The 25824-nt window shown below is 39.4% G+C and overlaps 1 protein-coding gene across 2 annotated transcripts in view; it reads right to left on the bottom strand.

The window, feature by feature from the left end:
- ca16b (carbonic anhydrase XVI b) overlaps positions 1-25824 on the bottom strand; it is a 146673-nt gene that overhangs the window by 39912 nt on the left and 80937 nt on the right. For both annotated transcript variants that reach the window (XM_068314951.1, XM_068314950.1), the window contains 2 exons: positions 10689-10837; positions 5008-5103 (listed from right to left, as the gene is read on the bottom strand). In XM_068314951.1, the coding sequence (XP_068171052.1) occupies positions 5008-5103; positions 10689-10837 (245 nt within the window). The remainder of the gene's footprint in view (positions 1-5007; positions 5104-10688; positions 10838-25824) is intronic.

Here is a 25824-nt window from a genome sequence, read left to right as displayed (position 1 = left end):
ATAATATTTTCACGGACCGGCCTTCATTTGCTCGATAATCGTTAATGATGCCAGGGCAGCTGTTGTCTAATAATAAATCATCCGCAGTGGTTTTATTTAAAATGCAGAAATCAGCTGACAATGAAAAACATTTTTTTTGTGAATTGATAATCAACATCTCTGTAAACAAAATAATTGTAAGAAATAATTATACTAAAAACTCGATTCAAGTGGATGCACTGATGAGGTTTATTTTGAAATACAGCGACTTACAAACAGTGCATTCAATGTAGGAGAAATACTGATCATTTCCAATAAAAGGGTCAATCAAATAATAATTACAATAATGAGAATTAGTGGTTGAGGACCGCTGATGAAGGGGTAACGGGAGACAATGACACCTGAAGTGTGTTCCGGACGTCCGGTCTACTCCGCAGTTTGGTTTTCTTTACGGTTACCACAGAAAATCCTTCTTCACAAAGACAGGGGGTTGGAAATGGAAGCAGGGTTTTTGACACTTCTAGGCGATCTCAGGATAATCTGCCTTGACTTTAATTCAGAACACTCGTGCAGTTGTGGGCGCTTAATTCAGGGTAATGGCTGGTAACCTGTTACGTGACCAAGGCCTGTCAAGCGGCATTCGTCTGTGTGTCATTCCGTACAGATGTCACTTTTCAAAATAAAACATCTTTAGACCAGTAATCAATAAAAAAAAGAAAATCAAACTGTGTGCCGCCCAGTACCTACTACCAGATAGATAGATAAATAGACAGACACACAGACAGACAGACAGACACTTTATTAATCCCGGAGGAAATTGTATATATCCACTGCTCAGGCATTACATAACGAATAATACTGGATAAACACCAGGAGAAAAAGGAACACTGACATCACAGGACATACCGCAAGACATACACTACACTAACAGACACATGCAGCACTAACAGGACTTATATAATAAACTATAACTAAAATATAAACACTATAAAATTAAAATATAAACAGTATAAAATGTAAAAAAAAATAGACATAGACGGATGTAACAGAGAATCGGGTAATTTTTCAAACTAAAACGTATTTCAGACTCCGAAATAAATAAAATGAAAGTAATGTAAAATATTTTTTTTCTTTCTGTGCGACCCGTTACCAAATGACCCACGAACCGGTACCAGTCCACGGCCCGGGGGTTGGGGACCACTGGTTTAATATACAGTGGTACCTCTACTTATGAAGGTCTCTACATACAAAATTTTCTACTTACAAAACGCCTAAACAGGAAAGTATTGCCTCTAGTTACGAAAGAAATTTCGAGTTACGAAAGGTAAAAATTAGGGCTGTCAGTTTAACGCGTTAATTAGATTAATTAATTACGCTGCAAATTAACGTGCAATGAAAATTATCACAATTAATCGTGAGTGGCAAGTCAATGCGCAAGCATTTCTCCAAATCCCTGCAACATGCACTCAGCACCTGTACATCGTGTCCCCCCCCCACCTACTGCATTTTGCATCCTACATTTTGTATTTAGTATAGTTATTTATAATATTTAAGTATTTAGAATAGTTAAGTTATGAATGAACAGTTTGAGACACCACCTGCCGGAAACAAATTCCTCGTCTGCTTTTTACAAACGATGGCCAATAAAGCTGATTCTGATTCTGATTTTAAATTTGGCCGATTGAGGAACCCGTAGACTGCAGTGACGTCACCTTGCGCCACTAGTCAAAAGCAGGGTGACTGACAACAGAGATGGACGCGACACAGGAGAGCGAGGCAAGGCCACTCGGACCTTTGGGCGGAAAGTTTATTTATAAAAAGAAAAAAGACAGGACTATTAACAAAAACGCAGTGATTTGTACCTTTTTGTAAAAGAGAATTTTCATATCATTTCGTAAGTAGAAAATTTTTTAAGTAGAGACATCCGTAAGTAGAGGTATCACTGTATGTCTGAATTTTGGGGGGCTTGGAACGGATTAGGGCATTTGCATGGAAAACGTGTCTCTACTTACGAATTTTTTTCCAGAACCAATTGATTTCGTAAGTAGAGGTACCACTGTATTAGATTCAACACCTAAGCAACACCATAACACTAAACGATTCATATTTTTGCTTTCTTTGTAAACTGATATGGTTGGTGTTTCTCTTATCTGAAAGGTCATTTAGCTTTTCTTTGGGTTGACCTCCATAATTTATTTCCAGTTAGGCCTACTGTTAATCCATTAAATGACTGAAGTCTGGGAAACATTGTTTAGCCAACATTCTACAAAAGTCCCCATGTCCTATTTAAGAGACAAGACTGGACAAAACAGTGTACAGGGATGCAGGGACCCAACTCCCCTTGCTCAATATTAATTCAGGTCAGCCAGAGGAGAATAATTGTGTGGAAATGAATGCTGAATGCAGGTAAAATGCACACCTTAGAGGGCATTAATATGCCTTTGGGGAGAAGAGAAAGAACACTCCTCATTGATTATAAATGGTAAATCTGAGCCAACACGTGTGTGTCTGCTTCAAAAACCCTTACAATATAAACTGCTATTCAGCTGACTGTGTTTGGTGGTGCTAATTGCAGTAAGCAATAGAGTTGTCAGGACCCAGTGGAGGCATTTAGGTCTGGATACTAACACTGTTTTATCACTGTCTAAGAGTAGACCTACATAACAAACACCTGTGTCCCCATTCTAGTTGGCCTCTTCCTGAGAGCTGACCCTTCCCTACATACTATTAAGCTGAGTGTTTGCCCGCATTGTTCACCCACCATTAATCGCCAAGAATGTGCTAATAGAAATTAAGTGTGTACCATTGAGAGAGGCCCTGCATATGCAAGTGCTGCTGGTGTGTACCTTTTCGCAATTCATAAATCTTTGAGGTGTTCTTACAGATAACAGAAATCAGGACCATTCAGGTCCATTAGGAGCTGATTCACACAGACCTTAAGGGAACTATTTGTAGCATTTCAGGAAGCAATATGCAATGTACAAGAAAACAGGAACATAATCACTGGCTAGGTGAAGACAAACTATCACATATGTTCATTATATAAATATCTATAATTCACTGACCTCAAAACAGGTATGAACACTTTCATTCATATCATTTTTGAGCCAAAAAAAGTCCAATTATCTCCTTTAAGTTATAATTGCCTGAGTGTTTTGCAATTTCTTTATTCTTTCTTGCTTGACTCTTTGATTCGTCATTTTTTTAAATGAATCAATTTTATCTGCATTTTATAAGTTTATTTTTACCCATTCATGCTAGACTAACTTCACAATAACCTTGACTACCTCTAAATGCTGGCAGTAAGTGCTATGCACTACCTATTACAGTCACTTTACAAGCTTATATAAAAAAGCTATTTTCCATCAAGACAACACTAACAGCCCCATACAGAGGTCCTTAAAAGAGCTTTTCATCTAGAAAGGTTCTGCTGAACATATTAAACTACACATGAAGTAGTGTCATAAATGGTCAAAGAGTGGAATTGGTAACCACTTAGAAATATCCATCCACTTTCTACTGCTTTATCCGTCGTCACGGGTCACAGGGAGTTGGGCCTATCCCTGCTGACTGAGTGCGACACTAGTGTACCGCGGAGCCACACAAAGACACAGACAACCACGCACGCACACACTCATACCTACAGACAATTTGGAAACGATCAATTAACCTGAAGCACATGTTTTTGGAGGAGGGAGGAAGCTAGAGAACCCGAAGAGAACTCACGCAGACACGAGGAGAACATGCAAACTCTGAACAGAGCAGGACACAAAGCCGGAACCGCCTTGCTGTGCGACAACAGCAATACCCATTGCGCCACCGTGCCACCCACTCATAAATATCTTTGGTCCATTATTGAAAAGTTGTCTAAGAAAGGCCAATAGGGCCTCTTCTGCTTCAAGAAGCTAGCCAAATTTTAGGTGGACAAGTTGCTGATGATTTTGTTCAACAGGCCTTTTATAGAGTGTGTAATTTCCTTTCCTGTGATTTGTTGGTATGGTAACCTTGGTGTTATGCAGAAGGATGCCTTAACAGTGCACTGACGTTGGTCAGCAAAATTGTGGGGGTGCAATTGAGATGTCTGACTGGTATGTAAGAAGAAATCAACATCAAGAAATCAACATTCATCATAGCAGACGGGTCCTACACACTACATGTGGAATATAGATTTTTGCCTTCAAGCCAGAGATTTGAGGACCCTGGAGTTGAAACCAACATGCATAAATTTTATGATCTTTGTATGATTAATAATGGGAGCAAGAGGAGGCAGCAGTTATGTAGGTTTGCAGTGTGTGTGTGTGTGTGTGTGTGTGTGTGTGTGTGTGTGTGTGTGTGTGTGTGTGGTCATTGTTTTGCCCCTTATTTTTTACTTATTTGTTTTATCTGCTGCACTCTTGTGATTATGCATTTGTCTTTGTTAATGTACATTTGTTGTGTGTTTAGATTTCTTTTTATTACCTGTTGTGTTAAGAACTGCCCAGTTTGGGACATGCAAATATATAAATTTGGACTTGAAAGTTGCATCGTTTAACCTGGGTATAAGATGTTTTAACAGGGCAAGACCATTTAACAGCCTATGTTTAATGGTAAAGTCTAAAGTGACAATGTTCACATCATGACATTAAATCATGATATTAAATGTTTACGTGTTCAGTAAAAAAAAAAGGCTTGTATGCATATTTGGGAATCTGCACTCAACACAAAGTGCAGTCAAGGCTGATGTAACTATAATTAGACTGACTTACAGTATATTTAGACAGAAACCAAAACACTGGAAAAATAGAACTGTTCAATTTGACTTGTCAAACATGAAATGTAATCAAAATGATTACATTTCATCCCGACAGAGATATGCCTGTCTGAACCAATTTTCTTGCTTATCATTCCATCTAATTGTTATTAAGATGCTGTAGTTTATGTCAAAGTGAAAAAATTGAAAAATATCTTTGTTACAAAAAGCCACTCATATAGTCTTGGGCTTCTTTTGATTATATTCATCTTGACCTTCAAGTCAGTCTGATAATTTACCTCAAAGAAGACAGCCATGGCAGAAATGATGCGTCTCTCCTTGATGGCAACGCTGAGGCTGTCAAAGTCATCTGAATTGTAAAGGTAGATCTGCATCTGTGATGGGAAACAGAGCATAAACCGCTTAAGGAGTGGACAAGGAGAACAGTCCTGTCATCAATCACTTGGACATGCTGCTGGAAGCTGATGAAAAGCTGTTTTGAGGGGCATAAAAAAGGATGAATTTATCACTCTCATAAATCTCCCCTAATCTGTGTCATTCCTTTTTGTGTTCTGCCATTTCTGGAGGATGCTAAAGAAATACAACTTCCCATTCCTCAGGGTGATGGCCCTCACAGAACCACTAAAAGACAGAAATAACAGGAGTACGCTGCCCTTTTGTTGTTATAGGATTTGACAGAATGGTAGCTTTTAATCATTGCTCCAAATTACCTAAAATCACCCACAGTTTCCCTTCTGATATAACAACACAGTTTAGGATATGTGACATATTATGATGAAAACCATCATTTATAGAATACACACATACCTGTCTCTGCTTTACCATAAAATATTTTATTCCTTCCAGTATGAGGCAGACCTATTAAGGTAGTGCTAATAAAAATCTTCAAATGATTCTAAAAGTAGAAAAGGGAGCCGTCCATCATTTCATGGTCTCAACCCTGTTTAAAATGAAAAACTTAATAAATGTTGCTGAACCAAGTTAATTGACAATACAAAAAAAAGTTCGTGGACGTGGATTTTAAAAAATATGCTTGTCCTTATACCTTTTTCTGAAAGAGCCAGCTGTGGCACACTGTGCTGACAAGACAATCAGATTACCTAAAGTGTAAGCATACCAATGGTAATAAGGATAAATATTTCTTTTGCAGACTTCAGACCTAATCCAGGTAGAATATTACTCAATCCAAGTGTTTCAACAAAATCTAAGTGATCAGTTTCCTTTACAATATCTTTAACTGCAGTCTTTAATCGACTTAATTTGCTGTCTGCAAACTTTAAAGCGGAAGAGCTGGACATTCATCACACTTCAATAGTTGACTAATTCAACAAATTCGGCTGCTCATCTTGGGCTTCATTTACTCACTGACATTAGTCCATGACTTGCTGATGGCACACTGGAAAACATGATATTCAATTATGAAATGCTTCCAAAGAAGTCGGTAACAACTGTTGCCAAAGCAATTTCAATTACTTCATTTCTTTGCATGTTTGTGAGCTGTGACAGAAAAACCTTTGTTGGAGTACATGTCAGTCCTCAGATATTGTCAGATTCCGATTTTAGGAATAGCAATCTGTAAGCTCTTGAGATATTAAGAAATATAGATTTTTATACATGTTTGTTTTTGTGTTGGTCCAAAATCTACCACACTGCCAGAAAGAGAATAAAACAAACCTAACAATGATGAGCACCAGTACCCAACCCACTTCAATTGAAAAACAGCAAAACATTACTTTAACTTTATAATTTCTCTAGAGAGCCAACACCCCATACAGTCTATATCTCCCAAAAACTTGTTTATTTGAAATTCATTCACAATCCTGGAATTTTTTATACCCTTCTCTGGCATTAATTCAATAACAAATGTTAAAAGCTACTTTGCTTTCAGAAGTTCCATTAAGCACAAACAGGTGAAAAACAAAGTCATGTTTGACAATTTCCCAAGACAGCAAGTGATTTAGGCATGAAAAAACTTTGATAAGTAAGTTGTTCACAGAGGAGCTGCAACAACGCTTTTATAACTCTTTTTTAATCGTTATCAGCTAAATGTGTTGTAAATAAAACAGTATGATTCTGTCACTTCAGTCAAACTCACCAACCATTCATTTAGCCATCTAAGAAGCACTAGAGCACTTGCTCCAAAAATGCATAAAGTGTTGCAAAATTTGAAGAAGTGTTGCTGAATAAATAAATGAAACTTGGGGTTTCCTGTAACAGATAACTAAAAGAAATATTCATGGATAATGAGAAGGTACAGACAAGGTAAGGCAATGGTAAGGGATCAGTGAGGAAATGTATTCACTTTCATATCCATTTAAAGGAAAACATCTCAATGTTTGTTGGAGTAAGGTTTAACACAAAGTCAATTATTTGATGACCTCATATTAATATAGATGAATGGAACAAGTCCCTGCTAAATAAATATTACTGCTGGTCCCACTATAATTGTCAAAATCACAGGCACTACTTAACTTCAATAAGTAGGTGCTGTATTTCTCCTGTCACATAAATGTTAACTCATTCTGAGCTGCTGCAATATACTCAATTATGCTCACTTTACGAGCCTTCCTGAGCCACTTTTATTTTATTTTTTTCGTTATGTTGACAGGTCAGAGTTGTATCGCTAACAACAAAACATTTTTGGGATTAATTCCTGTTACTGACTCTAAAACTTATGCTTGTTGTGAAGTGAGATGGGACTTTTTATTTTTTTCAAACAAGTATTGATAGCAAATAAAATTCTCTCTCATTGAATTTGTCCATACTGTCTCTGCAGGCTCATGACGACACTCAGCACATGCGCAAGTTAAAGAAGACACATGAATTCCAAACCAATACACACACACACACACACACACACACACACACACACACACACACACACACACACACACACACACACACACACACACACACACACACAAGTGTACTGTATATATTTTTAGCTACTATGATAATAAATTACAATAGCTGTATGGTTGTTGCTGCAAGATTGTTAAAAGTTACTGATTGTTCCTGAACATATGCTTCAAGTGTTCTTAGAGCTCTTGCTCTGACGTGAAGTGTGCTGTACATACAGTATGTACAGTTCAAGTGTTTTTGGAGTTCTTACTCTGATATTAACTGTGCTGTACATACAGTACACTTATCTGTAGTAATGGCTGTGAACACAAACCCTTGATACAAGATATGATTTGTAATTCATGTATTATTGCTTGGCGACACCCTGATGTATCATTAGTAAAGATTGGTACCATTGGTACCTCAACGTAGAAAAAAATCCACTGTTTCAATTTTCATTGCGTTGTTTGAGAGAACAGGTGGTCTATCTATCGATTTCCCCAGTTCACTTGCATGAAAAAGGCAATGATTAATGTCAAATTCTAGAGCCACAGGCTGATAGCTTCCTATTTTTATGATCTGTGCTACAAAAGCAGAGTAGCTCCAAAATATAGGTCACTGAATTTGTCTTTTTACACCGTGTACCAAATGTGTAAACTTTATTTGTTTATGGATTTAAACTTCAGGCCACGAAGAATAAAGCCTTTTGGGGCTTTCTCCCCACTGTAACAATAAATGTGTTTTGCAGTGTGTTACCAGAGACATGGGGCAGGATGTGACACATTTTGAGAAGGGAGATAATTAGACAGCAGATTGGAAAACAGTCTCTGTTTAGCAGAAAAAAAATAAACCCTGGAGCTCATCCTCTAAGGTCGTGCTGCTTCAACTCTCAAAGATCAAAAAATACGCGCCTAAAACACAAACATTTATAAAAGGCAGAGTTCTGCTACACTTGTGTTGTCACATGTGCTATAATCTCAGATCAAATTATGTTGAGGCAGACCAAAAAAATCTGAAAATTCCACCTTTCACAGAATGAAGCGGTTAAATGTCCAAAAGCTAGATTGTGCACACATAGCCACATTTTCCTTCAACTATTCATCATTTGATTTCATTCTTTATCTACCGTTTCCTAGGTGTTAAATAATACATCATGCTTGATATAAGAGACTGACTCATTGCTAAAGAGAGGAATAAAAAAAATAATACGAACAGAACACCTACTATGTTGTGCACCATTATTACCATAAATATATACAGTACACTTGACATGGCTTGATAGTTAGTTGGTTGGTTTGTGAGTTAGTTAATTAGTTAGTTAGTTAGTTAGTTAGTGAGTTAGTTTCTAAAAAAGCTTCAAAGTGAATGTTAATCAATTCCATGAATACAAAATCATGAAACTTTATATGATGTTTTTTCATAGTGTATACATACATGAGAGTATAGGCTCTGCTTCTTTTCATTCTGAAGGTGTTGGAAAGATTTTAGTTATACCTTTTTGACATTTTCACTTATTTGCAAATCAAATTTCTGAACTCTCAATAGCAGCACATAGAGTTGGTAGTGCTAACTAGTTGATTTAATGTTTTGCTTGTGTCTTTATAAAAATAAATATACTGAAACCTTGTTTTGAATCACTTCATAATTCGTTTTATGCTATATAACCCCTGGTAGACATGCTCATCATGTTTTTAAATTTCAGGCACATTATCTCTGAAATCCATGTTCATTGACAGAAGGGATTGTAAAATTGGTCTGAACACAAAGACTCAAATATAAATCCAAATTTCACATCTATAAATGATGTATCTGGAGGGTGTAATTTTCTTGTTGCTGTTCTAATTGGTCACTTATGTGAATTCCATCATCTTATTTAGAAGCACACCATTAAATGGAGCCACATGCACAACAGCTTTCTAATGGCTGCATTTAATATAATACCATTTAATATGGCACTGAACAGAAAATGATGTGACAGAAATAAATCTTGTTTTTCTGCCATACAGAATCAAAAGACGAGCAAGCAAAAAAAATAACACAGGCTGTGTGTCAGTAGATATTTGGCCTAAGACGGAGTGAGAATTTTATAAGCAAAACAAAATGTAAGGGTATGTTTGGAAATTCATTGTAGATAATGAATAGGAACAGTACTGTAACTTACAAATTTCTAAGCCACTCACATTAAAAGACTATGATTTTTGCTTTAATCCAGGAGCCAGAATAAATAATGGAAAAAGCTTTTAGACTTAATACTCTTCTTATCAGTGCTGTCTTGCCTCTTTTATTACTTGTAGTCTTTTCTGGTTCTTTTGTTCGCTCTTTGTCTTTGGACATTAAAGGTTCAAGAAATTACATTACAATCATGTGGAAAAAAATTTTTTAAGATCATGCAAAGTATGGAAATCTGCTTTAATTTAACCTCTATAAAAACAGTTTGGATACATTGTATAATGTATCTATTTGACATGTGTTTAGTATTTTCCTGCTAAATTCCTTTGTAATGCTGTGTATAATTTCACTTCACAGTCTTTAAATACTTAAAACCGAACCAGCACAGGTTGAAATATCTTCTTCAATAGTCTCTGCAGTAGTTTTTTTTTTTTTTTTTGTATTTTGAAAATGCTTTTCAGAAACATATAGTGCTGCCTCCATACTGAACAATAACAGTGCACAATTTAAGCTTGAGGTCCCTTCTGAATGTTTCAATAAAAACTGAATCCATACCACAAAGAATTAAGCCTCACTTACAAAATGAAGTGTGTCCTTTCACTCTCCTCGTGGGGTTAAAAGTTCTTGATCTGAAAGCAAAAGACCTTTAAGGCCCCCTTACTGGGCAGCAGTGGTTCAGTAGTAGAGCGGGTCGTCCAATGTTTCAAGATCATCGGTTCGATTCCCGCTCCCGCACCAAGCAGGAGCTGCACGCCACTCTACCTCCCATTGCATGCATACATACAGGCCCCTTCTCTGTGTGTTTCAGGGCCTGTACAAATTAATATATATGCCTGTGGTTTGATCAAGTAGAGTGTGCCACTAATTTCCCTTTGGGGATTAATCAAGACTATAAAATGAAAAAAAAAAAAAAAAAATCAAAGTACATAGTAACAATTGAATGCTTTACCTCTACAGGGAACCTTCTGCCATTTATGCTGTGTTCTGATCCCGCTGACCCATTACTCTGGCCCCAGTGAAACTCCATCTTCTCAGCTTTAAAACGCCCTGGTAGTCCAGCACCGCTTACAAAGTAATCATTCTTCAGAAGAACAGCAACTGGAAAAAAATGAGCAGAACAAAAACATGTAATCAACAGGGAGAATTTCTCATTACACACGAAGGCAGCAAAAGGAGATCAGTCCAAATATTTATTCTACAGAAGCTAAAAGGTGCGGTAGATCTCATCCATCCATCATCATCCCCTCATCCGTAGTCGGGCCGCAGGGGCAGCAGCTTCAACAGGGAACCCCCAAACTTCCCTTTCCCTGGCCACATCAACCAGCTCTGACTGGGGATCCCAAGGCGTTCAAAAAGCCAGATGAGATATAATCCCTCCACCTGGTCCTGGGTCTGCCCCGAGGTCTCCTCCCATTTGAGCATGCCAGAAACATCTCCCTAGGGAGGCGCCCTGGAGGCATCCTCACCAGATGCCCAAACCACCTCAGCTGACTCCTTTCCACGCAAAGGAGCAGCAGCACTGCTCTGAGCCTCTCCTGAATAGCAGTGTTTCTCTCCCTATCTCCAAGGGAGACACCAGCTATCCGCCTGAGAAAACGCATTTCGGCCCCTTGTATCCGCAGTAGATCCCATTTTACCATTTAAATCTAGTATCAGGTCACAACTAAATACCATCATAAAAATCCACACTTTCTTTACATAATTACAACTCAAGTTTGAGATATCAAATAGTTTTATCTGTTTTTTTCATACAAAAAACAATTTCATCATCCATGACATATCACTGCGAAAGTAACAGCATGAATTAAAACGTATCAATTTAAAATTAAAACTGTTAAGAAAAAAACATGAGGACAATACAAACTTGAATATTTTACAACACACATGTGTAAAGCTTTCTTAGAAAAAATGATACATGAAAATGGATGATAAACTGCCTTGAACTTGAAATGGAATGAATTAAATAAAATGAGTCATAGACATCCAATATTTTCAGCAGTGCAGCAGGAAAACTAGGCATATTTTATCTCCTAATATGGCATTGTGATTTTTATTCCAACATTAGAAATATCTGTTTCCTTCTTTTCTTGCAACCAGATCTGTTCTTGGATCTGTCTGTCTCTTTAACCTGTCCAGAACAAGCGTTCTCCAGGTTTGCTAGACTTTTTCTTGTATGGAAAACCAAAATGATATGATAGTTTTGAGGGCTGGATAGTGCTGGAAACATAAATGGTAACAGTTTAGAAAGGGTTACAGAATTACAATTTTACAATGAAACAAAACAATATAAATAAACAACAGGTACATCTTACATCAGAGGAATGCCATACCAACACGGACAAATCCCAATACAAAACAGAATTGCCTTGCTTCGCAATGGCATCATCCACTAGATGCCCCCTCATTGAGCCAAAATCATGAAAAGCAATGATCGGCCAATCAAAATAAAAATATGCAGCCATGGATAGTACTGTGCATATCCATCCAGATCTCAGTCATAATACAAATTTACAAATAATACACACACTCAAATGGAGCAAGATGGATTACACTACTCTCAATATGTGAATGGCACATTCAGATTTTTGGATTTTAAATATCTGTGACATTTAAGACTCCTTTAGTTTGATGACATCCTTACTTCCGGTGCCCACCACTGGGTCCGGGGGTTGCCACCGTGACAGGCACCGGAAACCTTATGAACACAGCTCACAGCGGCTGCTTCGACAGTGGAAGTGGAGGACATGGACCCCTATGATTCAATGTCCCCAACCTGCTGTGGGATTTGGGAGAAGCTCTCACTGACAGAGGGTTCCACCAGATGTTGCCAGCAAACTCTCACAACACATTTGGGCCTGTCGAGTCTGTCTGGGGGTCCACCCTGCCAGCGTATCCTGCTCACCACCAGGTGGTGATCAGTTGACAGCTCTGCTCTTTCCTTCACCCAAGTGTCCAAGACACATGTAATGAGGTCTGATGACATGACAACAAAGTTGATCATTGACCTTCCATTACTTTTGCAACTGAAATCTTATTTAAATGTTTAACTTAAAACTGTGGATAATAATCACATTATTCTAGTGGTCAGTTTTCATGGATTAGGGATGATGTCTTAAATGTATTTTAATAATTTTATAAGTATATTTACTGTAGTTATATTTTACTAATAAAATTGGTATATATAGGATTTAGTTTTCTACTGAGTCAGATGCATTCTGGTTCAATCAATCTGTACTTTTTTAACCCATATTCTCTGAGAGAAGAAGCCTGAGAATTAAGATACGGAGCAGGAGAAAAACATTTGAGATTGAGAGAAATATTACTACAGTCACACATTACTGTTAGTAAAGGGTCTTGAAGTGTTATAGTTGGCCATTTAATCTTTCTGAAAATACAAGATTGTTGATTTGAAGATTTGGCCTTAAATATTCCACCTGTTTGGAAAAGTACTTGGCAGTGGCAGGTTGTCCTCCTTCGGTTGTGCTACCTGAGACCACATGTTAATGCATCACCTTTTATACCATCTACATGTGACATCATTATTTAGTTTGGAACCACTGTGTCAGTTGAGCCATCCTCTTAGAAAGGAATTTAGACAACCTCTGGCTAAGGACAGACATATTTTAATATGTTTCATTTTAATCACCAAAACAAGATAAACATGTGATCAAGCATACAGAGACTGCTGCTAAGCAAATATGACATGCTGAACAAGCTGTGAAGAAAAACTACATCAAGGTAAGTAAAACACAATGTGATGATTACAATGGGATGTTTAGCAGAAATATGGTGTCAGAACAGAGAAAGGGAGGAAAGAGATGGAGGTTATCTGAGGAGAGGTAAACTATGTGTGAAGAAAAAAGATCATCTGCCATGAGCCCAGAAAAAAATCTATCAGCTGTTTAAATGTTCACAGTTCTTGTCAATAACAGGCGTATCTGCATTCTCACAACATTTTTTCGATTCTTTGCTATAATGGCCGTAGATCACATTTTGCCTGCATTCCCCAATGTGTCAAAATATTTAAATTTTCAAGACTAAACTGCAGTGTCTCTTTCCAGAACTCATGACCTGGATACTATTTTCTTCAACCCAACTACACACCCAATACGTTACTGCGCAGAAATAAATGTAACTATAGTATAACTACTTATCAATTCAGAAATGAGTTTTCTTATTCATAGTGGGGCTAATGTATCCAGTAATGCTGTACTCCTCAGATGAGCGGTACCTTTTTGTGTGGTCATACTCAAAGATAATAATTCATAGAACAGAGTAATTGCAACACAATCTATATGAATGCTTTTCAGTTGCTTAGTTAGAATTTGTGATGACAGTCACTGCAGTTACATTTTTAAAATGCTAAGGACTTTCCAGTTCCATTTTATTCAAGTAAGGCAGAAAAACACAGCAAATAATCTCAAAACCATGGCATGTCACATCAAAATAATTTAGATAAGCAGAAAAAGAATGATTAACACAGGTAAATGTCTTTGATACATGAAATGTTAAAATTTAAAATACAAAACAGATCCTGAATTGTAGATTACTACCGCTAACATCATAATGTTTGAGAAACTAATCTGGAACACATTCATATTTACAGGGATTGTAATGTAAATAAAGTTTGTCGCCACTTAAATACAGCAATCAAGTCTGAAACACAAGGAAAGCCAAGGAAAGAGACTGACCCTGGGAGTTTCATTAGAAATGCAGCCCTGGATGTTTTTGAACCCTTCAACACTGGAGCAGGAATTAGAATCTAAGCCAAAAAGACCTTGAATCACAGCCAGTGGAAGAAGAGGAGTCTGTGTGAAAGTAAATCCTTGATCAATGCAAATGTCTCTAGAGCCATTGGATTCCTCATGAATTTGGTTGAGAGTTGTTGGAAATTTTACTGAGAAATGTTTTGTTGAAGAACACTGTTTGAATGGTGGCCAATCACCTCAATCTCAAAGTGGATCAAAGCTCATTGAGAAATAAATCTGAATGATCTTTTAAGATCTATTCATGTGGTTCTTAATTAAAACATTGACAAATAGCGAGAATGAAGGACGTTCAAGTTATTGAAGTAGGAATTGAGCTGTACCTCTTCAGCAACCTCTAGCTGAAGCAACTAAAAAGTACAGTAAGATAAATCAGTCATTGTACTCTGTTTAACACAGGGAACGACTATTGAATAAAATGTAAAAAGGCATTCACAGTGTTAAAACTAGACAGTCAGAGACTGCAAACATCCCAGACACCCCTGAATTCAAAATTTTACCCTGACATACTTTTATAGGTCAGGGTCATTTAATAAAAGACCCATGATCCAACATGTAACTGGTGAATTCTATATATCATGAGGTTTCAGAGATGTGTACCTAAAAATGTATAAAAGTGGAAATGTGACCTTGACCTCGTTTCTCAAGGTCAAGGTTGTGATCTAATTTTCATCCCCTTGCCTCCCTGAATATAACCCTTTTTGTTTCGTATTCCTCTCTTATCTGGTTCCTGAGTGAACAGAAGTTGAAATTTGACCTTGACCTAGATTTCTCAAGGTCAAGGTTGTCATCTCATTTTCATCTCTTTTGCCCCCCGAGTAATGGGCTTTTCGTTTCATCTTTCTATCTGGAACAGTTGTGAAGATATTTGGTGGACGGACGGACTGGCAGACGAACACACAAACGCTGACAATTACAATACATCACCGCTTCGCGGGATGTAATAAGACAATGTGAAAAGGGTCACATGTAGTGAGGAACATGTAAGGATTTGTCACCTGATTCTACAAGTCTGCTGAAGTAGATTGTCATAACTTGGATTTCTAATTCACAACATCATTTTATAGTTTCACCCTTAATGCTACCATAATTTAATTTTCAGCACTTTCAACAGTAAAGTGCAGCTCTTTACAGTAATGAAAAATTTTAAAAACCCATGACATACTACCTGCTCAGCATCAGACAGCACTAGAGACACAGTCAACAACAACTGACCTGTTTAAGCAGTTAAAAAGCCGGACATCATCTTAGCGTTTAGCGAGGATCCTCACTGCTTGCTGGAGTTTTACTTTTCCTGTTTGACAATCATCCAGGTACAATAAACAAAAACAAACTTTGTCAAAGACATTTGATAATTGATTTTAACTTGAGGCTGCTGAATCAAATGTTGTTGTTTTTTATATCAACCATATTTTATACTTAAATTGATAACAATCTACTGTACACTATACAAACATGTAATTTAAGACAAAGACTAACTACCTCCACAAAGTTATACACACTACATCCTTTCTTTACTGTAAATCCAAGAGTATGCTTTTTGTTTATTCTTATGCACTGCCTCATTCCTTACAGCTTGGTAGAAAAGCCCCCCTTTCTCCACCTTCACTATCTTTGCTTGTGTCCAAGGTTTCCAGAATAATTCCAAGTGGAGATGCAATATGTGAGAAAAAAAAAAAACAAGCTCCACACAAGTCATTTCAGAGACAAATTCCTCAAGAAATAGAAACATAATATTGAAATCTGGGACAAAAAAAATTGAAATCACATGATTGCTTGAATGAATTGTTTGGTTAAAACAACTCAACCCTCAGAGTTCATTTTGCCTCAACAAAGTAGTGCAGCCCTGGGATACGCTTCAACAAAAAATTGTGCATCCCAACATGACGTTTATGCATCCCAAAAGTAATTCCAGAATATATGGTAGAAACCTATGCAAGTATTGATTTTTGCCAATCGTAAAATATAAAAACTAAAAAAATGTAACTTCAATGATTTTATTAATAATGATGTCATAACTGTTTGAGTAAAAAGAAAAAAGGAAAATTACATATTATTTTTATCAAAATATTACAGCCTGAAAGTCATTCTTAAAAAAAAAAAGGTTAAGAAATAAAGAAAGATGTAAAACAGTATTTTTCCCTTTTGCTTTTCAATCAATAGTTTTCATTCATTCATTTATTTCTTTTCCAACCCGCTTTATCAGCATGCGCAGGTCGCGGGGAGCTGCAGCCTATCCCAGCTGGCTTAGGGCATGAGGCGGGGGAAACTCTGGGTGAGACGCCAGTGCGCCACAAAGCTACACAGACATACAAACAGGCACACACGTACACACTTATTCCTATGGTCAACTTGGGACCAGCAATTAACATGAAGCACATGTTTTTGGAGGTGGAAGGAAGCCGGAGAACCCACGCAGACACGAGGAGAACATGCAATCACCGCACAGAGCGGAACTCGAACCCAGACCCCCCTTGCTGTGCAGCGGCAGCGCTACCCACTGCCCCACCGTGCCGCCCTCAATAGTTTTCTTTGCCTTTGATTCATATCTTCTCCTGTGGACACTTCACCAAGCTGACAGAGCCTTCTCCACAAACATTTTTTGTAAGCTGCATTTTGTCTTGGGTGCTGATATTTAGCCCTGCCTCACCCATGGAAAAAATTGCTTCCATTGCGGTACAAATGTTCAGATTTTTGCTGGTTTTGCTTGGCTTCTTCTGCATCTTCGTCTGTACAGTCCACAGTAATATCTGTCTTTCTTTTCATTAACTTTTAATTGTTTTTTATTCAAGAAAGCACTCATTGTCACTTGGGTTTTATCCAACTTTTACATCTTTTTCAGAGGCATGGTGATAGTGTGAGACCAACTCGTCACTCTCTCTGCAGCATGTAAAATGAGCAGACGTTGTGTTACCATTTGGTGGATTCTAGTCATTCATGCATTCATTGTCACAACCGCTTCATCCACTGTGGCGGGGAGCTGGAACCTATCCCAGCTGACTGAGGATGTGACACGTCGGAAACTCTGGGCGCGACGCCAGTGCACCGTCGAGCCAAACAGACACAGACAAATACGCACACAGTCATTCCTACGGTCAATTTGGGACCGGTCAATTATCCTGAAGTTCATGTTTTTCGAGGTGGGAGGAAGCCGGAGAGAACCCATGCATGTCTGCATGGGTTCTCTCCGGCTTCCTCCCAGAGAACATGCAAATTCCGCACACAGCGGAACGCAAACCCTAAACCCCCTTGCTGTGCGGTTACAGCACTACCCACTGTGCCACCATGCCGACCCTGGTCGATTTTAATAAGGCTGAATCACACAGATGAGTCTCCTGATAAGAAACTCGCACGAGATCACAACACAATGGTGATTTCCGGGTTCGAAATTTAAGTGGAGAAATGGATAAATTTGGGATATTTTTATTGAATGGAATTGCATTTTTTCCTAATATTATATCATAGAAAAAGGTAGCATCAATTTTATTATTGTAACTATTTAAAGCTTGCGTCCCAGGGACGTACATTGTCTGATGATGATGCGTCCCTGTCAAAAAATGTGCATCAAAAACGCAAGGACGCACGCAAATGAGAACAATTAACCCTTCTCTAATAGTGGGCTGTGCTCATTTGACCCTTAGGTAGACTTAAATGCGTTTGACTTCCAAATTTTTTTCGACTTCTAAGACAGAAAAATTCCGAGTTTTTTGGTCGAATTCCGATGTGTTTGATGTCCTTAGCGTTCGAAAACCAAGGTTTGCTTGTATCTGGCCTTCTTGGAGTTCCTGGGAGGGGTACTGAATAGCGCACCGACTGGGGACTCCACTGTTCTTCTTGGGAATTTCAACGCTAACTGGTCTCACTGGGCAATGACAGTGAGACTTTGAAAGGGGTGAGTAGGATGAACGGCCTCCCCGTTCCCCCGTTAACACGACTGGAGTTCTGTTACTGGACTTCTGTGCTAGCTACAGTGTCCATAGTGAACACCTTGTTCAACCACAGGGATGTCCGTAAGTGCACATTGCACCAGGGCACCTTAAGTCAGAGGTCGATGATCGACTTTGTTGTTGTATAATCAGACATCTGAGAGTGTTTTGAGAATCTGTTGGGAACGTCTGGCAGAGCCCTCTGTCAGTGAGGTCTTCAACTCCCACTTCCGATAGAGCTTCTCTTAGATCCCACAGGAGGCTGGGGACTGAGTCAGAATGGACCATGTTCTCCTCCTCCGCTGTCAAAGTGGCTGCCTGGAACTGTGGTCACAAGGTCTCTGGTGCCTGTCGCAGCGGTAAACCCCAAATCCGGTGGTGAACGCCGGAAGTAAGGGATGTCGTCAAGCTGAAGAAGGAATCCTTTCACATCTTGTTGAATTGTAGGACTCCGGAGGCAGCTGATGGATACAGGCAGGCCAGGCATACTGCAGCTCGAGTAGTCACGGAAGAAAAAACTTAGATCTGGGAGGAGTTCAGGGAGGCCATGGAGGAGGACTATCGGTCAGCTTGAATAAATTCTGGCAAACCTTTCGGTGCCTCAGAAGAGGAAAGCGGTGCACAGCCAACACTGTTTACAGTAGAGGCGGAACTGCTGCTGACGTTGACTGAGGATATTGTCAGGCCACAAAGAACACTTTGAGGATATCTTCAATCCCGCTACCATGACTTACACAGAGGAAGCAGAGGCTGAGGTCTCAGAGGTGGACTCGTATATCAACCAAGCTGAAGTCACCGAGGTGGTTGCCAAACTCCTCGGTGGCAAAGCACCGTGGGTGCGTGAGATTCGCCTTGAGAACCTCAAGTCTCTGGATGTGCAGGGACTGTCATGGTTGACATGTCTCTGTAACATCGCATGGCAGCCGGGGACAGTACCCTCTGGATTAGCAGACTGGGGCGGTGGTCCCTTTTTCCAAAAAGGGGAGGGTGTGTTCCAACTACCGTATTTTCCGCACTATAAGGCGCACCTAAAACCCTAAAATTTTCTCATAAACCCGTAGTGCGCCTTATAATCTGGTGCATCTTATATATGGATTACTATTCATATTAATATTGGTTAAAAACATGATCGCTGAAAAAAAAGCCGGCAGTCTGGCCACCAGTCATGCCGCACTCCGCCACCAGAGGAGCACCCTCACAAGGCACTCGGGCATAAGCCCCCTAACAACGGTAGTCAAGGGGCGTCACCGAAGTCCCGGCTCTGACTGAGCTGCTCTCAGACGGTAGAGCAGACTGTAGGAGCACCGGTGATTATGTAGCAAAACATAAGGAACTTTCAACGATTCTATTAATAAAGTTTGACTGACTGACTGATCTCAGTATTTCCTAACTATTTGGCGTCGGAAATAACCCACTTTAAACTCAATTGGTCTTAAAAATGCCATTGTGCTGTCATCTGGAATCTAGTGGTCAATTCTATTAGTCTGTGGAAACACACGGAGAAACTGGCATAAAGGTGAATGAAAGACCCTCAAAGCTGAACTTCCAGCCTTTTCTGAAATTTCAAGAGCAGAGTCACTGCTAGACAAAGGTGGCAACAGGTGTGTTGCAATTGATTTACAAATGTAGTTGATAGGTCTGGGCGGGCGCCGGAAGGGCGCATTCAGGCTTGTGTATTCTGTCTGCAGCGACATGCGGTGAGATTCACGGCGATGAGACACCGACGTTAAAGTCAGTTTTAGGAGTAAAACAACGTCATATTTGCCAGTAAATTAGCAGCCTGACATTAAAAACTAGTTTAAAAAAATGTTTAGGACACACAGCAGCAAATAGCTACACCTCACCTTCGACTGGACTACCATCGATCGAAACAGTATTTAATTAATAAACAAAGACGAACGTCGAAGCTTGAATATCTGCTTCGAACTTCAGATCAGGAAGAAATCCACTCTTTTTGCACTGACTGCACTCGTAATGAATTTGACCAGTTTTTAATGTCAGGTTTTTTAATATACGTGTTGACTTCTTTCTAAGATGGCAAAGTGATCAAGTGATCAGGTTTCCTTCATGAGGCTCAGAATGGCTTATTAACAATAGGGGCCATTCAAAGGTAGTCAGGAAATCATGAATGCAATCATGACTGCCTGAGCAGCGCGGCTCTAGTGGACAGATTGCGCAACTACAGCCGCTGTAGTTTGTCGAATAATTTTTTTTTTTTTTATTGTGTGCGCCTTATAATCTGGTGCACCTTTTATATGAAATAAATTATAAAACAAACAAATTATTGAGGGTGCGCCTTATAGTCCAGTGCGCCTTAGTCAAGAAAATACTGTGTAGGGGGATCACACTCCTCAGTCTCATGCGGAAAGTCTATTGCAGGGTACTGGACAGGAAGATTAGACCTACAGTCAAACACGAATTCAGGGGCAACAATGCAGTTTTCTTCTCGGTCACGGAACACTGGACCAGATCTAGACGCTCTATCGAGTGCTCGAGGGTTCATGGGAGTTTACCCAAGCTGTCCACATGTGTTTTGTGGATCTGGAGAAGGCATTCGATCATGTCCCTCCTGGGATTTTGTGGGGAATGCTTCTGAATATGGGGTTCGGGGCCCTTTGCTGAGGGCTGTCCGGTCCCTGTGTGACCGAAGCCGGAGCTTTGTTCGCATTGCTGGCGGTAAGTCAGACCTGCTCCAGGTGCATATTGTACTTCGGCAGGGGTTGCCCTCTATCACCGGTTCTGTTCATAATCTTTATGGACAGAATATTTAGGCACAGCCAGGATCCACAGGGAGTCTGGTTTGGGGACCAAAGGATTTTATCTCTACTTTTTACAGACAATGTTGTCCCATTGGCACAAGTGGGATGAGGATGACCCCCTCTAAATCCGAAGGTCATGGTTATCGACCAGAAAGGAATGATGTGCCCTCTTCAGGTCGATGGAGGAGTTTAAGTATCTTGCGAGTGAGGGAAGAATGGAACGCGAGATTGATAGGTAGCTTCCGCATTGATGCGGTTGTTATATAGGTCTGTCGTGTTGAAAAAGGAGCTGAGTAGTAAGACGAAGCTCTCGATTTACTGGCCAATCAACGTTCCTACTCTGACCAATGGTCATGAGCTTTGGGTCATGACTGAAATGACAAAATCCCGAATACAAGCGGCTGGAATTATTTTCCTCTCTAGAGTTGCTGGGTGCATCCTTAGAGATAGGTTGAGGAGCTCAGTCACCAGGGAAGAGCTTGGAGTAGTGCCACTGCTCCTCCACCTTGAGCAGAGCCAGCTGCAGTGGCTCAGGTATCTGTTCCTGATGCCTCCAAGATGCCTCCCTGTGGAGGTGTTTTGGGCATGACCTACCGGGAGGAGACCTCTGGGACAACCGCTGGACGGATTATGTCTCTTGGCTGGCCTGGGAATGCTTTGGGATCCCCCTGGAGGAGCCGGAAGAGGAGTCTAGGGAGAGGGATGTGTGGGCATCCTTCCTGAGATGCCCACGACCCGGCCCCGGACAAGCGGTTGAAGATGGATAACTTGTTTATATTATTACCCTTTATTCGGAGATGGAAGCTGGACAGTAGCATTCGGGTTGCAAGTTGTTTGTCCATATTCAGGACAGTCCAGTTTTAAATTGACCCGAGGTTGCTCTTCTGTAATATTCACAATTCAGAATGTTTCTTTTTATGTGATTTTGTATGTTTTATGTATACTGCGCTTAATTTAATGTTAGTGACTACTTTACATTCTAAATTCATCCATATTATTAAGTCTGTTCAGCAATGACAGGCTAAAACTAGGCCATCTTCTAATCAACAGTGACCTCTGGTTAGTGAATAAATAGAGGGAACAATTCAATGTGACCACTTTAATATAAAGTTTAACAGTCTGTACACAAATAGTTGTATGTAATAGTATAATGTTGGCAAAGGTATAAAATACAATAGAAATGTAAAACAACTGAGTTATTCTTTACTTTACTAAAGACCTAAGTTATCCAGATAGCTTTATCATATTAGAATTAATCCATTGGAATTAGCTTATCAATTGTATTTATTTGTATTCATTTTTAATTGTATTTGAATTCAGTATATCAACTCTGGATTAATTTATCATACGTATGGGTAAAAAGGACAACAGTGTAATTCGAACTTAAATACCTTACTAACATGTAAATTTAATAAATATTAATATTAAATATTATCTGCTCATTCATGAATGGGTTATGCCTGAGCATTTTCCTAAATTACCAGCTTATGGTGCTTTCTTGGGGTAATTCAGAATAGCTTTCCCCATGACAACTTGCTGTGATGTAATGTAACTGATATACATTTAGATCAACGATAGGTGGAGCCTTCATTAGTCATCATTACCATCATCAGGTATAATAGCAGTTGAAAAAGTCTTGAAACAGGTCACACATAAGTTTGTCTTCCCATCTTTCTGCTCAATGAATGCATCCATCAACTATGAAATCAAACTTGAAAATCCTGCCTGTGTACCAGTGGGCTTTTGGTTACTGTGAGTTAACGATTATCTCAACTGTAGGTTGATCCTCATTCTTCAACTAAGACCAGCTTAGGCAGGTTTCTCGTGTAGTTAAGCAGTTTTGTTCAAAAGTGGTTTGTTCATTTGGCTGTTGCCTCTTTTGGGGAGAGGGTCAGAAGCATTGGTTACATGGGGAACTGAGGCAACTTCTTTCTTCATGAGCTTGGTGTCATCGGATTTAAGTCTTCAAAAATTTGGAAGACTAATTAATGAAACTTTTAGCATTTGGGAGCCCTGTCACTTCTTCTGCAACATAACCTCATGCAAGAATATCTTGACAGAACAAATTTAACTTTCCCATGCCCAACCAAAGTGTGGAGCAGCTGTTGGATAGAACGTAAATGCTATCTACATCTGAGATGCAAAACTGGCTTGAAGTTGTAATTCCAAAGCTAAAGCCTTTTTGAATTTACACTCAGCAACACTAACATTTGTTTCCTGATCCATCTGAATTTCTAAGAGGTTCCATCTTGACCAATAAACCATTGTAGGGGAAGGTTGAATGCATTTACATCAGTACTGAGCACTGAGGAAATCCAAGTGTCTTGTAAAACACATTAAGATTACTTCCCAACTATTTTGGAACTACTGGGGTACGTTGTGTCAATGTTTGCCTGCATCCAAAACGAATTTTGCTCGTCTGGCACGAGTGATGGTAATATTCACCTGTGTTATAGATGAGGAGGTTTGTGGTAACATGGTATGGGTCCATTTCAATTTAGGAATATAATCTGTGATGGTACATTATGTTCTGCAGACAACCTCTGACAAGAATGAGGTCAACATCCATTCTGGTAAATGACAGTTTTGTCCAGATGTTTGACAAAGCCAATCACTAATTTTGGAGGCTGCCCTTTACTCTAGTAAACTCTCAAGAGCAATCCAGTATAGTAGACAGAAGTTCCATTTACACTGGCCTTTCAAGGAGAGAGTGGTGCACTTCTATTTCACCCTAGTGCTTTGCATGAATGCAATGGAGGTCCGTTTTATTCTACCTGTACGACGGAAGTGGAGGTAGTAATGTCAAACTACACAGCTGAGTCAATGCAAGCTGGAAATGCAAGAGGTGGCTGAGACATTTTAAAATCATACGTAAAATAAAAACAAACCAACCAAAAATGTCTTCAAATTGACGAGAGCGCAATTTTTTATAATTTGATGTATTGAGGTGTTGTAGTCTTTGTTGCAACGCTGTTCCATGTAAGCATGGATGGATAGAGAGACAAGCAAAGACAAGTAGTAATGTAGAAAGAAAGGGAGACACAGAGAGGGGGGGGGGAACGAGAGAGAAACAGAGATGGGAAGAGAAACAAGGACATAGACAGCGACAGAAAGACAGAACATGACACAATAATTGACAGAAAATAATTGACAGCTTGTTAGGGATGAGTCTTATTTTCAAAATTTGAAAAGTCATTGAAATATTATTTTCAATCAAATAGGTATCATGAATACTGTATTGTTAATTAAATATTTCCCTTGATTTTACTCAAACCTGGTATTAATGTACTACCACCACCACTACCAGAGGGTGGTGGTAATACACACCACCCAGTGCTGGTCAAGAGTTGGAGGCTGCAACAAGGGCAGAATCATAAAAACTTAAAAAGGCAAAATACAGAGCAGTCAGTATAAACAAGATTATTCCAGTCTTACACTACACTGAAACTTCTTTGGAAATTCTGGTCACAAGAAAAAAAGGAATGTTGTATTATATAATAATAGATATGAATTACTACTGAACAGGGAGTCAAAAGCTGTTTCAAATACGAGAAGCAATTAAAAAAGTAAATATATCTGAATAAATTGTAGTGGAGTTGTCTTCTAACTTCAGACATTATTTCACTGTATACAGTATTTGCGGCACGGTGGCGCAGTGGTTAGCGCTGCCGCCTCACAACATGGCGCACCCGTAGGAGTGAGTGTGTGTGTGAATGATTGTTTGTTTCTATGTGGCTCTGCGGTACACTGGCGTCGTGCCCGGAGTGTCCCCCGCCTCATGCCCTGAGACTGCCGGAATAGGCACCGGGTCCCCCGCGACCTGCGTTAGCGGATTAGAAAATGACTGACAGTATTTTGTGTGTGTGTGTGAGAGAGAGAGAGAGAGAGAGAGAGAGAGAGAGAGAGAGAGAGAGAGAGAGAGAGAGAGAGAGAGAGAGAGAGAGAGAGAGAGAGAGAGAGAGAGAGAGAGAGAGAGAGAGAGAGAGAGAGAGAGAGAGAGAGAGAGAGAGAGAGAGAGAGAGAGAGAGAGAGAGAGAGAGAGAGAGAGAGAGAGAGAGAGAGAGAGAGAGAGAGAGAGAGAGAAGAGACAGAGAGAGAGAAGGGGCAGTCAAATAGTTCCGGTCAACTATCAATTAGTATGTTTGCTTGAAATACAGTGTTATATTCATTCTGAATTTGGAACTGCCTGTGTTACAACAGTCAAGTGGGAAAAGATATCACAAAGTGGAAAAATAAAAAGAATGGCTCGGTAAAATGTCTCATCTTGATATACTGTAAATTATTCAGAAGACACTGCTTGTAAAAGACAGGATATTTAGCAAAATAATAATAATAATCTGTACTTTATCCCTCTTGGGGAAATTCTTTTTAAACTTCTCACTCACACATGTACATACAGTATATGTGTTAATTACACACATGGTTACAGGTTACAGGCCCCTGAACACAGCACACACTAGGGGCCTGTAGGCATGCAATTAGTAGACAGAGAGGACATATAGTGGTACAAGGGAGGCTGAGTGACGGGTCCTGCCCCAATGAGTATCTCAAGGGCACCTCGGCAGTGACTGGGAGATGAGCCGACATCTCCCACCGTCAGCTCACACTCCGATGGATGTTCTTGTGGGAGCAGG

Source organism: Antennarius striatus, chromosome 5 (assembly GCF_040054535.1).
Source record: "Antennarius striatus isolate MH-2024 chromosome 5, ASM4005453v1, whole genome shotgun sequence".
NCBI classification, from domain to species: Eukaryota; Metazoa; Chordata; class Actinopteri; order Lophiiformes; family Antennariidae; genus Antennarius; species Antennarius striatus.
Note: the sequence above shows the minus strand (reverse complement) of the source record. Positions and strands in the feature narration are given on the sequence as shown.